Source organism: Mya arenaria, chromosome 12 (assembly GCF_026914265.1).
Source record: "Mya arenaria isolate MELC-2E11 chromosome 12, ASM2691426v1".
NCBI lineage: Eukaryota > Metazoa > Mollusca > Bivalvia > Myida > Myidae > Mya > Mya arenaria.
Window position 1 is genome coordinate 29,037,385 of NC_069133.1, and position 14,008 is coordinate 29,051,392.

Consider the following 14,008-nt stretch of genomic DNA (forward strand, 5'->3'; position numbering starts at 1 on the left):
TGTCTTTTGTTGTTTTTCAGTCAATAAGGGAAATGGAAATGAAAAAACCTAAGATATGTGCCTTCTGCATGTATGAATTGCCTCTTGAAACCTGCACCCTGGGGCCATATTCAATAAGCAACTTAGACTGAGCTTATATTTAAGATTAGAAACTAAGTGTTTTGATTGGCCTGTATATTTAGCTGACCAATGGGCTGAATGGAATCAATGAGGCATGTATAAGGATAAGATATATTGAATACTGGCACTGAGCTTCATTTGAATATCTTGAATTTTTCTCGAGTTATGACCAAGGATACCAAGGCCATCACAAAACCCAATATGCAATATGACTTATTTTCCTAAACAGAAAGGCAAGTTAAAATACTCAAACAAAACTGGTCAAATAAAAAAGAGGTTGTAAGTGTTTTATATAACAGGTTACACCAGTTCAATGGTAGTAATTGGGGTAAACAGTATGGTTATACAATACAGTGTAAGTACCAGTATCAATGAGAAACTGACGAAAGAACACATACCAGTACAACTATATGTTTAATTCTGGATAATTTAGCAGAAAGGTCACCCAAAATATATATTCTAAAACTTGTACAGCCGAAATCTGTTTGCTCGAACTCGCTTGGCTCGAATTCCTAGTTGGCTAGAACTAGATGAAAGGACCGATTTCTTTATATTGAAGGTAAACTTTCTCCTTGGCTCGATTTTTCCGAGGCTCGAGGTATTTTCGCCGGTCCTTGGGAGTTCGAGCGAACAGGGTTCAACTGCAGTAGAAACTTAACAAAAATGTAACATAATTTAAAATAGGTTAACTAATATCAAAAATGTATTATCAACTGGTTCTAAATGAAATTGTGATACGGAATCAAGGTCAACGATTAATATGGAAAACAATTCTGGGTTACTGATACCAGTAGCACCACACAAACAAACTAAAGCAAAACAAAACATGTAGGGATAAATGGCGGGAAAATAAACGTTAAGTAGCCATGTGTAGTATGGGTGTTTAGTACTTGTATGTCAGTTTCCCATATCTGGTGTACCGTATTTTCTCGACTATAAGGCGATTCGCTTATAAGACGGCCCCCTAACTTTGCCCATGAAATCTGGTGCTTTTTGTTTCGACTCGCTTATAAGACGGGGTCAATTTTTAAGCAAATCTAAAATGCTAAAATTCTTCCTAATGTGTAAAAATGTTCAAGCTCAACGGACAGTTATCGACTTTCGCGGTAACTGTTTTTGTTTTACTCAAAGAAAATGGCGTGTGAGCTCTCTATTTGGAGGTAGGTTAAAAATGAGTACATGGTTACGCGTTTAAGTTTGCAGGTCGTTACTTATCGGAATTTTAATAATTAATCAATAACAACATATGTTTGTTTTAGTTTATTTTTTTATTGAAGACACCAATGAAGTTCTTCGGCAAAATAAATGGCTTCAATAACATAACTGCGAAAAGCCGAGGCATGAATAGGTGTTTGTTTAGCAATAATGCTTTAGGCAATATTGTCCCTTGATTGGCGACGAACATAAAGGATTCATATTCGCATTGTCATTTGTTTGCTTAATCAAATTGACAGTTAGGTACCTACATCATATTAAGATTCCAATTTATTGATTTAATATATCTGTCAAACTAATTATACTGACACGCGCCATGAGAAAAAATGCAGATATAACGGTACACTGTGTGACGTCAGAGCACGCGCGGTGAAGAAATTTCGTGTTGTTGTTTACTTAATTGCCCCATACTTGTATCAGCAGACGATATACTGGATAGACGAATACACTATGTAAAAATTTACTGATTTTGACTTGAATCTTTTTTTAATATTTTATCGACTCGCTTATAAGACGGGTCCCCTACTTTTGGGGTAAAAATCGGGACCCAATTTCCCCGTCTTATAGTCGAGAAAATACGGTAGCTAGCGGAGTATTGAATCACCTGAGATATCATTTGCTGATCTCGCAGACTCCTATCCTTCAAAAACAGTCAAAGCCAGGTTTCAACTTCATTTTACAACAGTAAAACATTTAAGATAGCCATGTACAAGAAATAAAACAATTAAATTAGCCATGGGCAAGACGTTAAACAAGTAAAATAATTACGATATCCATAGGGATGACGTAAAAAAAAAAATTAGAATGCCATTGGTAAGTTGTAAAACAATTTAGACAGCCATGGAAAAAAACTAATAAGATGGCCATTGGCTAGAGATAAAACAAATTCAGAAGTAAAAACAATTAAGAATGCCATTGGCATGTTTTAAAGCAATGAAGATAGCCATGGAAAAAAATAATATTAAGATAGCCATGGGCACAAAGTGAAACAAATTTTATAGCCATGAGCTAGAAGTGAAACAAATACAATAGACATGGGTCAGAAGTAAAAACAAATAAGAATGACCAAGTTGTAAAACAATTAAGATAGCAATGGGCAAAGAGAAAAACTATTTAGATAGCCATTGGCAAGAAGTTTAACAATTAAGATAACCATGGGCCTTACTCATTTTTTTAAACACACATTGTTTATGGTCAAAGACTTGTTTCAATAACTATAAAATAAAGTCAACACAGTAAACAATAAATAAACACAGTTCTCAAAGACCCAGACTTTAACACAAGATCAGTGTTCTACCAAGGAAATGTCCTAAACATGAAAGGATTGTGGCGCCTGTTTTTTCAACATGTTTTGACCAAATAATCTGAAAATGGCTGGATGTACAAGCCGATGACAAAATGCAATACCCTGCTTGTACACAGATAAGCACATATGAAGTGGCAATCATCATTGGCATTGGAAACAACCAATCTTAATTATTTGTACTTTCTTTTATGGACTATTTGCCTTATAATTGTGGAAACAAAACAAAAACAAATTGACAGCGTCCTCCAAACAATTGTGCCCCTTTTGAAATTCTCAAGAGTGTTGTCATCTTCTTTGCACTTGTCTATTCAGATAAGAAGCAACACTATTGTTGATTTATAATTCTACTTCAGTAATTGTCAAAGTTCAAACTGAGTTTAAGAAGCAGTGACACAGACAATGATGGTTCACTTTTGTATACTCACTGCTAATTCCTTACAGAATTTAGTATTATCAATTCATCAAATATCATTAATAAAGGGAGGAGCTGCAACATATTATAGCGTTTAAAACATACATAAAAATCATGTGTCATGATTTACATGATTCTGTCCCGGGCCCATCATTGCTGAAAATGACCTAGTTTCTAAGCCTGATGAACCATTTGGCTCCATGTTTTTAAATCCTAAGTTTAACCTTTACATGCCAATAAAAATACCTAACATGAAATTTACCTGAAATTGAAAACCATTATCGTAAATCAAATAAATGAAAATCTTGTACGTGTAAATCTACTATATTAACATACAAAATTCATTCTTTAATAATGATTAACTGTGGACAATATTTATTCCATGGTTTTTGTTCCACTTTATATATATAACATGTTTTTGAATGTCCAGTATGAAAAATAGTTGTTCTGTGGCTGTATTCATACAGTATCTTAGTGAGAAAAAAACTTAGTGAAAATATTTAAAATCGAATGAAGTAAAATTTCAAGAAAACTTACAATGCTATTATACCCAAGACATGAAAATAACAAGAAAAAGATCAATATAATAAAGGCATATATATGAATAATTTGATGCAGAATAGACGGTATTCCAAATAATCGTTTTTTAAATGTATTCGAAAATTTTCATTCAGTTGAAATAAAGTTGTTTATTGATACATTCCCTGGGAGTTTGTAGAATTTCATCATAAAAAAAACAAATGTTGTTGAAAATGTTAATAAATACGTTCACATTGAAGTCAATGCAAAGAACTCCATGTAAATGTAGAATATTTAAGAATATTATCAAATGCTACAACTACACTTCAGGTAGCCTTGACAACATGGCTGTCATAATGCACTTGACTCTACAAATATTTTCAACACAGTTGTTATTTTTACGTTATAATTCCTCAAACTTCCAAAACCACTCTCATATGTTTATAAGACACAGTTCAGACTGTTCTTTTGAATAATTAAAATGTAGAACTACTTACAGCATGTGTTTTGATGGTTGTCTGTATCACTGTCCGCAGCGTTATGTCCATGATTGTGTTCACGTCTTTATCATGGAACATCTGTGGGGTAAACAGGATAAAATTGATTGCTGAAATTTCCGAGGTCCTTTTTTCGCAATATTTTGGGTTTGTCAAATATTAAGACATTTAAAATACACAATGCCATTATTAAATCTTTAGAAAGCAGCAGTAGATTAAATGCTTGAATTTTTAACTGGATTATTTCTTTGCCCTTATTCACTAACGTCCTTAGTCTGAAGTAGAGACCCCTCAGAAAAACTTAATTTTGTTGTAAAAATGCTATAATATGAGCAAAGATGGTAAAAACTTATGTATGTGTAACAAATAATCTGCTCTAAAATCAGACACACATCTTTTGTCAAAATTATTTTTATAATAGATATTTTTAAATATTTTAGAATTCTGTCTTCTGAGTCTGAGCCTGAAACTCAGACTCATGATGTTAGTGAATATGAGCTCTGGAACAAGCGATGCTTATTATATCCCCTGAGCCCCTCTTTGTCAAAAACATGTCGAAGATTGATTAAACGTATTTTAAGAAGGTTGAAAAAATTGGAATTAAAATTGCCAAAATTAAACCCTCCAGAAATTAAAATATCCACAGTTCAAAAGATTCCATTAGGATACACAAATTAAAGGTTGAGTTTTCAGAAATGAAATGACAATTTTTGAGAACTTAGAACTGGTCAAGGGCAATCAACCACTCTAAGTTTTATGGTCGTTGATAAAATAGTTCTCAAGGTATTGTGCCAACAAGACATGGTGTAATGACCAACGACTCATGACCTTGAAATTGTGACATTTTGTTATATACCAATAGCTTTTCAGCAAATTCAGTAGAGTTTACAGATGCCAATGAATAAAAATTTGATCTATATACATGTAATAGAATGATTGTTCACTCACAGGTTTGTTAGGTGTGAAGAGTGTGTCCATAATATGGGACAGGACCTTGATGCAGGCCGACATCTCATCCTGGGCCTCCATTAAGTCCCGAATGTGACCCAGCATCATTGGTAGCATCACCTGCAAGGTAAACATTTGTACATTATAAGATAGATGACGGTGATGCAGGCCGACATCTCATCCTGGGCCTCCATTAAGTCCCGAATGTGACCCAGCATCATTGGTAGCATCACCTGCAAGGTAAACATTTGTACATTATAAGATAGATGACGGTGATGCAGGCCGACATCTCATCCAGGGCCTCCATTAAGTCCCGAACGTGACCCAGCATCATTGGTAGCATCACCTGCAAGGTAAACATTTGTACATTATAAGATAGATGACGGTGATGCAGGCTGACATCTCATCCTGGGCCTGCATCAAGTCCTGGATGTGACCCAGCATCATTGGTAACATCACCTGCATGGTAAAACAGTTGTACATTACAAGAGAGAGGACCTTGATGCAGGCTGAAATCTCATCCTGAGCCTTAGTCCCAGATATGACCCAGCATCATGAGTAACATCACATGCAGATTGAGAGTAACAGTAGCTGCTGTACATAATATCTTTTATGGAGAAGTTGAACAAAACTACCATATGCATACAAAAAGGAAATTACACCCCACCCCTTTTTGCCTCTCAAATAACATTCAACTACTTGAGCCTTTCAACTGGGCCTTTCCATCATAGTTACCCCTGTACTGCATCCCAACCAACCACCACTCATCACCACCTGTTCAGTGTAAGCCCCTCCCCACAATCCATCCAATATCCTTTACATACACAAAAGCTTTCTCATTAACATACACAACAGGATAACCTATCTGTAGTCTTCTTGTACAATATCCTAAATACAATTGATCTTCTATATCTATGGCCTGCTCTCTACTTCCCCCAAACAATATGTAGCCTTCTTTTACCACACCCCTACCCACTACTATAAGTTACCTCTCAATACTCCTGCATGGAAAACAGTGAAGTTTGTACAAGGTCCTCTATACACTTGATATTCTGTATCTTCAACCCCATCCCCTCCCTTTTTTTCCCAGCAAATCAATGAACTTCTTGCACCCCACCAAACCCACTATCAGGGCTCTCGCGAGGGGGCGACTTGGGCGAAGTGGTCGCCTAAAATTCCCAGACTTCGCCCATTTGTATCATCAAAGCGACATTGACTTCGCCGAAAATTTTAGCACATTGTAAATCTGTCAATCAGCGAGTATTTGGCCAATGTCCCATTAGTCAAAACATCACAATAAGCCATTCATACAAATTGGTAATCTCCTAATCCGATAATTGGGCCGTGTCATCCAATTACCAAAACATCGCCAGTAGGCGGAGCTATTGAAAGTTAACCAATCAGAATGTGCATTCAGAAGACTCTGATCAAATGATATAAGTTCGTTAAAATGAGATAGAATTGGAGACATAATTATGAAATATCGTGTCAAGCATTAATTTAAGTTAAAAAGTAATTAATATATGTATTGAATAAACAATGCAAGACATTTAAACATTGTTGCTTTTGAAGCAGACGGTCATAGCCATCTCCGGCCATCGGCAAGTAGGCGCTAAGAAAATCAATAACGTACATGACGTATCACCAAATATTTGATTGGTTTTAGTGAAATGTTCATGATGAAAAATGATTTGTAAACACAAAAAATATTATTTTTTTGCTTTATGTAGAGTTTACTTACAGTAATTTTCTCCTGTCACAGTTACGTTGTCAAAAAAAAATCGGCGAGATCGCCATTTTGTCAAAACAATTTTCCGAGTTAATTTTTCAACTTCCCATTATGTATTGGTAAAATTTTCATCAAGGACACTGATTTAAATGTCATTTGGTTCTTAAATGTCAGCATAATTAAAATTATTTAGCCAGAAACAAGTAAATAACAGCACAGCTGAATGTGACATTCGTTCCCTATCCCGAACGTACCAAAACAAGATTCGTCCCCCTACTTTATTGACAGTTCATTTATGGGGTCATTATGATTATTTCAAATCCTTAGATGTATTTTTTTGGTTCATTTTAGATGCTATTTGGAGATAAACTATGTGACATTGACAAATACACTTTTGCTGAGCCAAAAATGATACATTATTTTATGAACATTTTATATAGTTATAGCAATCAATTTGAATGTGAATATAAACTGAGGTGTGTGGTATGGCATAGTTTTTGTATCAGGTGTTATAAAAAGTATCACTTCTCCCTAAAGTCTCCCCACTTCTCCCTAAATTGACTGAAGGGAGAAGTCACTTCTCCCAAAATTTTCAGCCTAGTGAGAGCCCTGACTATTGGAAGTTACTTCTCGACACTCCTGCATGGATAACATTGGAGTCTGCTCAAGGTCCTCTATTCACTTCCAAATTTCCAGACCCATCCCCACATCCTCCCTCCCTTCCTGAACCAATCTATAGCCTTCTTGTACCCCATCCCACCCACTACTATAAGTTACCTCTCGACACTCCTGCATGGAAAATAGTGGAGTCTGTACAAGGTCCTCTATACATTTGATTTTCTGTATCTTGAGCCGGTTTGGGGGAACATGGTCCAGGAACTCCACAAACAGGTGACTGAAACAATCATCAAATATAAATTAAACAGGTTTTAATTGCTGACATGCTTTAATGCTGCTTATATTTAATTGTATAAATTCTACCAAGTATCAGATACCTCTTTAACTGTGAGAGTAGGTCGTTCACTCCACAAACACAAATATAGCCCAAAGTGTGAAAATCAAATTTAAGTGGACTAACTCAAAAACAAAATGAGTGATTGCTACACTTAATACGTCTGGCACTACTATCCATTATAGTTGTAATTTGAACCTAGTATCAGAGAGATAACTCTGAAACTGTGGGAGAAATTCACTTGTCAAACTCCAATAAAGCCAAGTGTAAGAATCATATATAAGGGCACATAACTCTTAGAGGCAAGAGGGAATGATGGCCCTATATCTCTCACCTTATTGGGCAAAGGGTTCAAAATTTATTGATTGGACAATATAATGGAAGCCTCCGGCCCGCCCAAACCCTTGCAGATATTTTTTCAAAGATTTCCATATAGACATACAGCGTAAAGTAGCCCCATCCCCTACTGGGCGCGTACCTAAATCGGAACAGTACCTAAATATGGAACACCTATTAAAAAAGTGTTTTTCCGATCGAGAACAGTTTATTTACGATTTTAATCAATAAAGACGCTTGCTTCAGATACAAGTTCCAAAGACACAATTGTCCGGTAAGTATTTCAAATAATGCAATCATTTAAAGTTTTTCATGTTCAAATGTCAATACATGGCACTCGGGGGAAAGACTTTATGCTTGCCACAATCAGAGCATACTGGTACAGTCTATATTTTACTGAAATCATCAACTTTTACTGACAAAAATGACAAAAAAAAGACAAGCTGGAAATAACATAAATTATTAATTTACTTAAACAAAACATGGAGCAATAATTTTAAAAGAATACATAAAAATAAATAACAGATTAATACTGTTCCATATTTAGGTACTCCGAGGACGAAAATGGCAGTCCTTGATTGTGCGGCTAATAGAGTACTTTTCATGCAGATTGGTAGTATCTTGAAAAATGCAATTTATATCAACCAATTGGTCTTGATTCCTAGTATGCTGATGGAAAATTTTGTAGTTGTGGTGAAAGTCCAACTAAATATATTTCACAAATAGTGTCGAAAGTGTTCCGATTTAGGTACTCACCCAGTAGCGGCCATGTGTTTTTACAAATCAATGTGGGGTGATGGAATCTGACATACGGTCGGTCACCTAAGGAACATTTCTGTGAGATTATTTTAAAATCAGGGCAGCAGATTCCGAGCAGAAGATTTTAAATGTTTTTCATATAGACATATAGCGAAAAGTGGCCCGGCATCCTGGCGGTCATTTTTTTATGAAACCATAGGGGGTGAAGGATTTTGATAGGGGGTCACCTAAGAAACATTTCTGTGTGTGAAATTATTTTAAAATCAGGCCATTGGATTCTGAGGACAAGATTGTCAAAGTTTACTTTACAGACATATAGTGAAAATTAGCCATGTCCACTGGCAGCCATGTATTTTTCCAAGTCAACATTGGGTGAAGGAATTTGATACAAGGTCACCTAAGGAGCATTCACGGCAAGTTGACATGAAATAATCCCAGTGGTTTAGGAGAAGTTGTTTGAAGAAAATTGTTGACAACGGACTGATGAAGACAGACAATGGACAATCACCATATCACAATAGCTCACGCTGAGCATTTTGTTCTCAGGTGAGCTAAATATGGACTTATAATACATCACTATTACCCATCATGGTTTAAAAATTGTACCAGTATCAGAGTGGTAACTTTAAAATCTTGGGTGTAGTTTGCTCCACAAACATGTGCTAACAGTCAAAACATCTGACCAACCAACAGACCATATGGTGACTTAAACTGTGTTTGCAGGGTTGAATTATATACCATATCTCATTCAGATTAATTTTTTACCTGAGTTCTACTGCATTGAACACTTTAAGTATATCAGAAATGGTTGCTGGCATATTTCGCAAGGCATATCCCTGGAAAAAATAGTATTAAACATGTCAATACACTGTGCAAATACAAAAACACAAAAATAGGAATAAGTATCAGGAGCATTCTATAAGAGGTAGCAACAGGTAACATTTATAGTTTGTGTCTATTTTAGTACTTCAAGTTATTTCTCTTTTGCATCCACACACTTATTGAGCCATAAAATCCAGTCTGAAAATGCCTTTTTCTTTTGGCATACTGTTTATACACTGGTTTAAGGTACATCCAACAGCACTTCTAGTCTCAAACAATGTCCACACAGACATGACTTCATGTGGGTATTCAACAAAAAGTCACAAGATATGTGGCCTGGATGTGGCCAAATTTTGAAATAAGGTTAATGTAACAATTTTTTAGCCAGTGCAAAGTGATGCACAAGTGCATTATGGAATAGCTGTTTGACACAAAGTACGGCGGTATGTAGGAGTTTGCTTGATAGTTATTAAAACCGCAGAGAAAACATGATCCCTATAGGGTTCACATACTGGGACTTGAGTTATATTCCCTTTGCTGTCCAAAAATTGAGTGTTCATGACTCCCCTGCCTGAAATCATGAAGCACTCTTTATTTTCACCTACCCACGTTTTTGTTCTTTTTTGCTGACGGGCTACAGAGTACATACCTGAGCGCGTACAGGCCTGTCAGAGGTGTACAGCATCATGCCTCCTATAGACTGAATCAGCTGTTTTAACATGATCTCAAACTGCTGTTTCCCCCGATTCTCATTCAACCTGCCAAACAAAGATTTGAGTCATCTTTAAGTTGTTGTTGCAACACCTTTAAAACAATTGATGCAACTGGTTGGAGACATTAAATATATCATAAACTAACGTTCCTTTATTTTTTAATAAAGTTATTTGGCTAAAAAATATACTGGTATGATACTTCAACCTATATTTCCAGAAATTTGTGCAATATAATTGACTTAAGAAGATGTACTCATGAAACTAATAGGCCTGTCGGAAGAGTTTGTGAAAGACAATCGTATGAGAGAGAGTTAGCCATCCGTTATATAAAGTTTACTTACATGGCGAATAGTTCCCGTGACCGTATGATGAACTTGAAAATGTACTCTAGGGACTTCATGGCCTGACGAAACGAGGGCTCATGCTCTGTATCCTCGTTGGCATTGTCTACATACTCCTTCAAAATCACCATCAACTTGCTGCACAAGAAACATAGTTATGGGTCATTATTTGATCTGTAACTATCAAGAATGCATACTATTTCCTCATCTTGCCTTTATGAATGTAGATTGAAACAGTCTTACTTTTTGCATGTCATAAATTAATTTAAAAGGAAAGGCAAAGGAGTAGAATGATACAATTATTGTAAACACCATTTACATTAACAAGAGCACCGCAAATGGATGCAAAAAGTTGTCTTTTGGGTTTTTTCAGTCAAAATAGAGGCATTACTCTCCAATTACTAAAGCAAGAGTTGCAGGTCTTGCAACACTGGTGCACAATGTCTGTAACAACGTATGTTCTCATTTCATTGCTGTTTGTTTAGGTATAACCATGTTTAAAGTTTTTGCAATCTACTGCTGATGGCACCAATGCTATGACAATACCGCAGCTTCATTTCTTCTCAAAAAACAGACAAATTAAAAATCTATAACAACATTTGATGACAGTAAGGCTGTACTTGTAAGCTGTGGTGATGCTGAATGACTGGATGTAGGCATTGAGTATCGGCCGGAACTGGAAGTAGCGACTGTCAGCTACAAGGCCTATGATGTACACCTACAAGTCACAAAGTCATAATCTTGAGAAAACATCCATGTAATATTTAGGAGATCACAAATAGCCTGGACATTTCCCAGTTCTGCTTATCATCACTTTATGGACACAAGACAAGACAAGAATATTAAACATGTATTTTACAACAGTTAGAACACTTTGTCATCCATATCAGTCATCACATGGGAGATGTCAATATAAAATATATTATTCTAGTGGAATGTGGAACCTAGTTCTTTAACAATGTGCATATGAATTAAGAAACAAGACATTTACCTCGTACATGGGCAACCAACCCAAAATATCGCACATGGCTTATTGGTATTCAGAATCAAATGAATGACTTATTATAAGGAGTTAATATAGTTTCATACTAGACCCTGTATATATTTGTACACAATGAGACACTTACCAGTGCATCAAACACAAGACTGTCGTATAGGTCAGAGACGGTGTTCTGCATCAGGATGTAAAACAATGAGTCCAACAGATCCTGAAGAAACTGAAACCACCATGGAATGTGTAAGCTTATTGTAATCGTTCACTGGACTTAACCAGTCACCATATTGTATATACATGAATGATAAAGTGATTGTTATATATCAATGCCATAATTATTTTTATTAAAATCATAGATTTTTTAATAACATCACATCTTTAGTTATCTTACACACAGGAGAGCAATAGTAAAAATAAGGCTGAATAAACTGTTTTTGACACAGTGGTCAATAACAGCCATGCATGATCTTTAGATGCATGCATAGGAGATGTAGGGTAACAGTAATATAACATGAGAGCACTCAAGATTACACCTAGGCATAGGTCACTCAGGTAAATCTCTTCGAAATTGTTTCAAAACTTAAAAATCTAACCTTAAACTCCTAAAAAGTTAGGTCTTTGTTGCATGTTGTTTTGGGTGTCTTATCAGAACGGATAACAAAGCTGGTGATAAAACTACACATTCTTCCTGCTAGTATTGTCAACCATGCCAAAAGTGATCATTTGATGTTAGTTCAATCTAAGTCCAACTATTAATACATAAGCACGGACACCCAAACACAACACCACAAACTTGTCACCGTTATTACATATGTAACCATTGTTACATGTGTTACCACGGTAACATTTCTACCTTGACGATCTCCTCCCCATCCACTCTCATTAGGCCCTGCAGGTTACGTTTCAACGAGGCCACATCATTCTCATTGAGTGACTTCTGCCAGCTCAGGCAACCAAGCAGGGATTCTGGGTAATAAAGATGGTCGACATGTCTACCCAGCATGCAACATGCAGTAATGTTATCATACCATAGTTGTTGAGTAAGTGGTTAAGGTAAGCAACTGGCTGAGTACTTGACAAGCTGTCTTATGGTAGACTTTTGGGATGAAACTGATCATGAATGCAGTACAGAGATCAATGTGTGCATGATGCAAAAATGAAAAAAAATACACCTAGTATGTGAAATTCTAAAATTCAGTTCCAAAATCTCCTAAGTAGTAACTAACAATGTTCTTAATAAATTTGGTAGAACTATTATTTTCTTTGGAACCATACTGGTAAAAAATGTGAGCTTAAAATTTCAAGCTTTTGGCAAATATACAAACATAATGATGCAGTTTATTTCTATATTTAACTTTCACATTTTATATTTTGATACCAGCTATAAAAACATAGGAAGAAGCTACTATAACACTGCAGTCAACAACTTTCTACATGGTATCACACAGCTAACAAGACTATAAGGTCACAGCATGTACAATGTTCACTCAAAAAAACTTTGATAATATTGTTTTCTAACAGCATGCACAGGAAGAGGTCTCACAGACCAGGGTCTAGTCCAGGGTTATTCTCCATACAGGGGATCATAAGGTTCATGCCAGCACTAAGAAGCAAGTCAACTGAATGTTGAATAGAAAATACATGTCATCAGATCAGCCTGAAAGCCAGACTACACTATATAAGCCCAATCCTAAAATCCCAGTAGAACTAATACAGGGCCAAGAATATTTTATATAGCATTCCAGATGCAACTGGTCTTCTGTATCCAGCAAGCCCATTGTGACTGTATGGAAACCAGTCTACCTTGACTGTGTAACAGTCTACCTTAACAATTTCCTCGCCATCGACTCTCATCAGTGCCTCAAGGTGTTTCTTCAGCTGGGTCTGGTCGTTCATCACCTCCTGCCACCTCAACAAACCTAGCAGGTCCACTGTACACACACATCAAACATCGCTTAGTAGGACAAAGGGTATCAATATCTCAATACATGCATTATCATACAGTTGCCTCTCATTTGTGAATAATCAGGTCTATATGCAAACCACATCATATATAACACAGTGTGGGTATCAAGATAATCTAAATACACATACTGGTACTATTATACAGTTACCTTATTCATTTGTATTATATCATATGTTAATCTGGGAGTTGCTAAGGATGAGGGATATACACCCTAAATAGATTTGTTGTCGCACCAGAATGCCCTTGATTTATGACAGTGACAGAATCAATTATCATGCAGTTTAAGTCATTTTAAGAATATTTTCAAAAATATCGTTGTCGCCATAAATTTGCCAAATTTGAAAAGTTGTCGCCACTTTTGCGATTTTGCCGCAAATGG

The 14,008-nt window shown here is 35.9% G+C and overlaps 1 protein-coding gene across 14 annotated transcripts in view; it reads right to left on the bottom strand.

The window, feature by feature from the left end:
* Nucleotides 1-14,008, bottom strand: part of LOC128211515 (dedicator of cytokinesis protein 1-like) — a 78,410-nt gene that overhangs the window by 39,726 nt on the left and 24,676 nt on the right. For 10 of the 14 annotated variants that reach the window (XM_052916392.1, XM_052916402.1, XM_052916397.1 and 7 more), the window contains exons 21-30: nucleotides 12,517-12,629; nucleotides 11,797-11,886; nucleotides 11,290-11,387; nucleotides 10,670-10,807; nucleotides 10,265-10,373; nucleotides 9,559-9,629; nucleotides 7,524-7,641; nucleotides 5,018-5,137; nucleotides 4,070-4,150; nucleotides 1,940-1,975 (exon numbers count right to left, since the gene is read on the bottom strand). In XM_052916392.1, the coding sequence (XP_052772352.1) occupies nucleotides 1,940-1,975; nucleotides 4,070-4,150; nucleotides 5,018-5,137; nucleotides 7,524-7,641; nucleotides 9,559-9,629; nucleotides 10,265-10,373; nucleotides 10,670-10,807; nucleotides 11,290-11,387; nucleotides 11,797-11,886; nucleotides 12,517-12,629 (974 nt within the window). Of the gene's footprint in view, nucleotides 1-1,939; nucleotides 1,976-4,069; nucleotides 4,151-5,017; nucleotides 5,138-7,523; nucleotides 7,642-9,558; nucleotides 9,630-10,264; nucleotides 10,374-10,669; nucleotides 10,808-11,289; nucleotides 11,388-11,796; nucleotides 11,887-12,516; nucleotides 12,630-13,487; nucleotides 13,595-14,008 lie in introns of all 14 variants that reach the window. The other 4 variants (XM_052916403.1, XM_052916390.1, XM_052916395.1 and 1 more) reach the window with 2 other exon arrangements.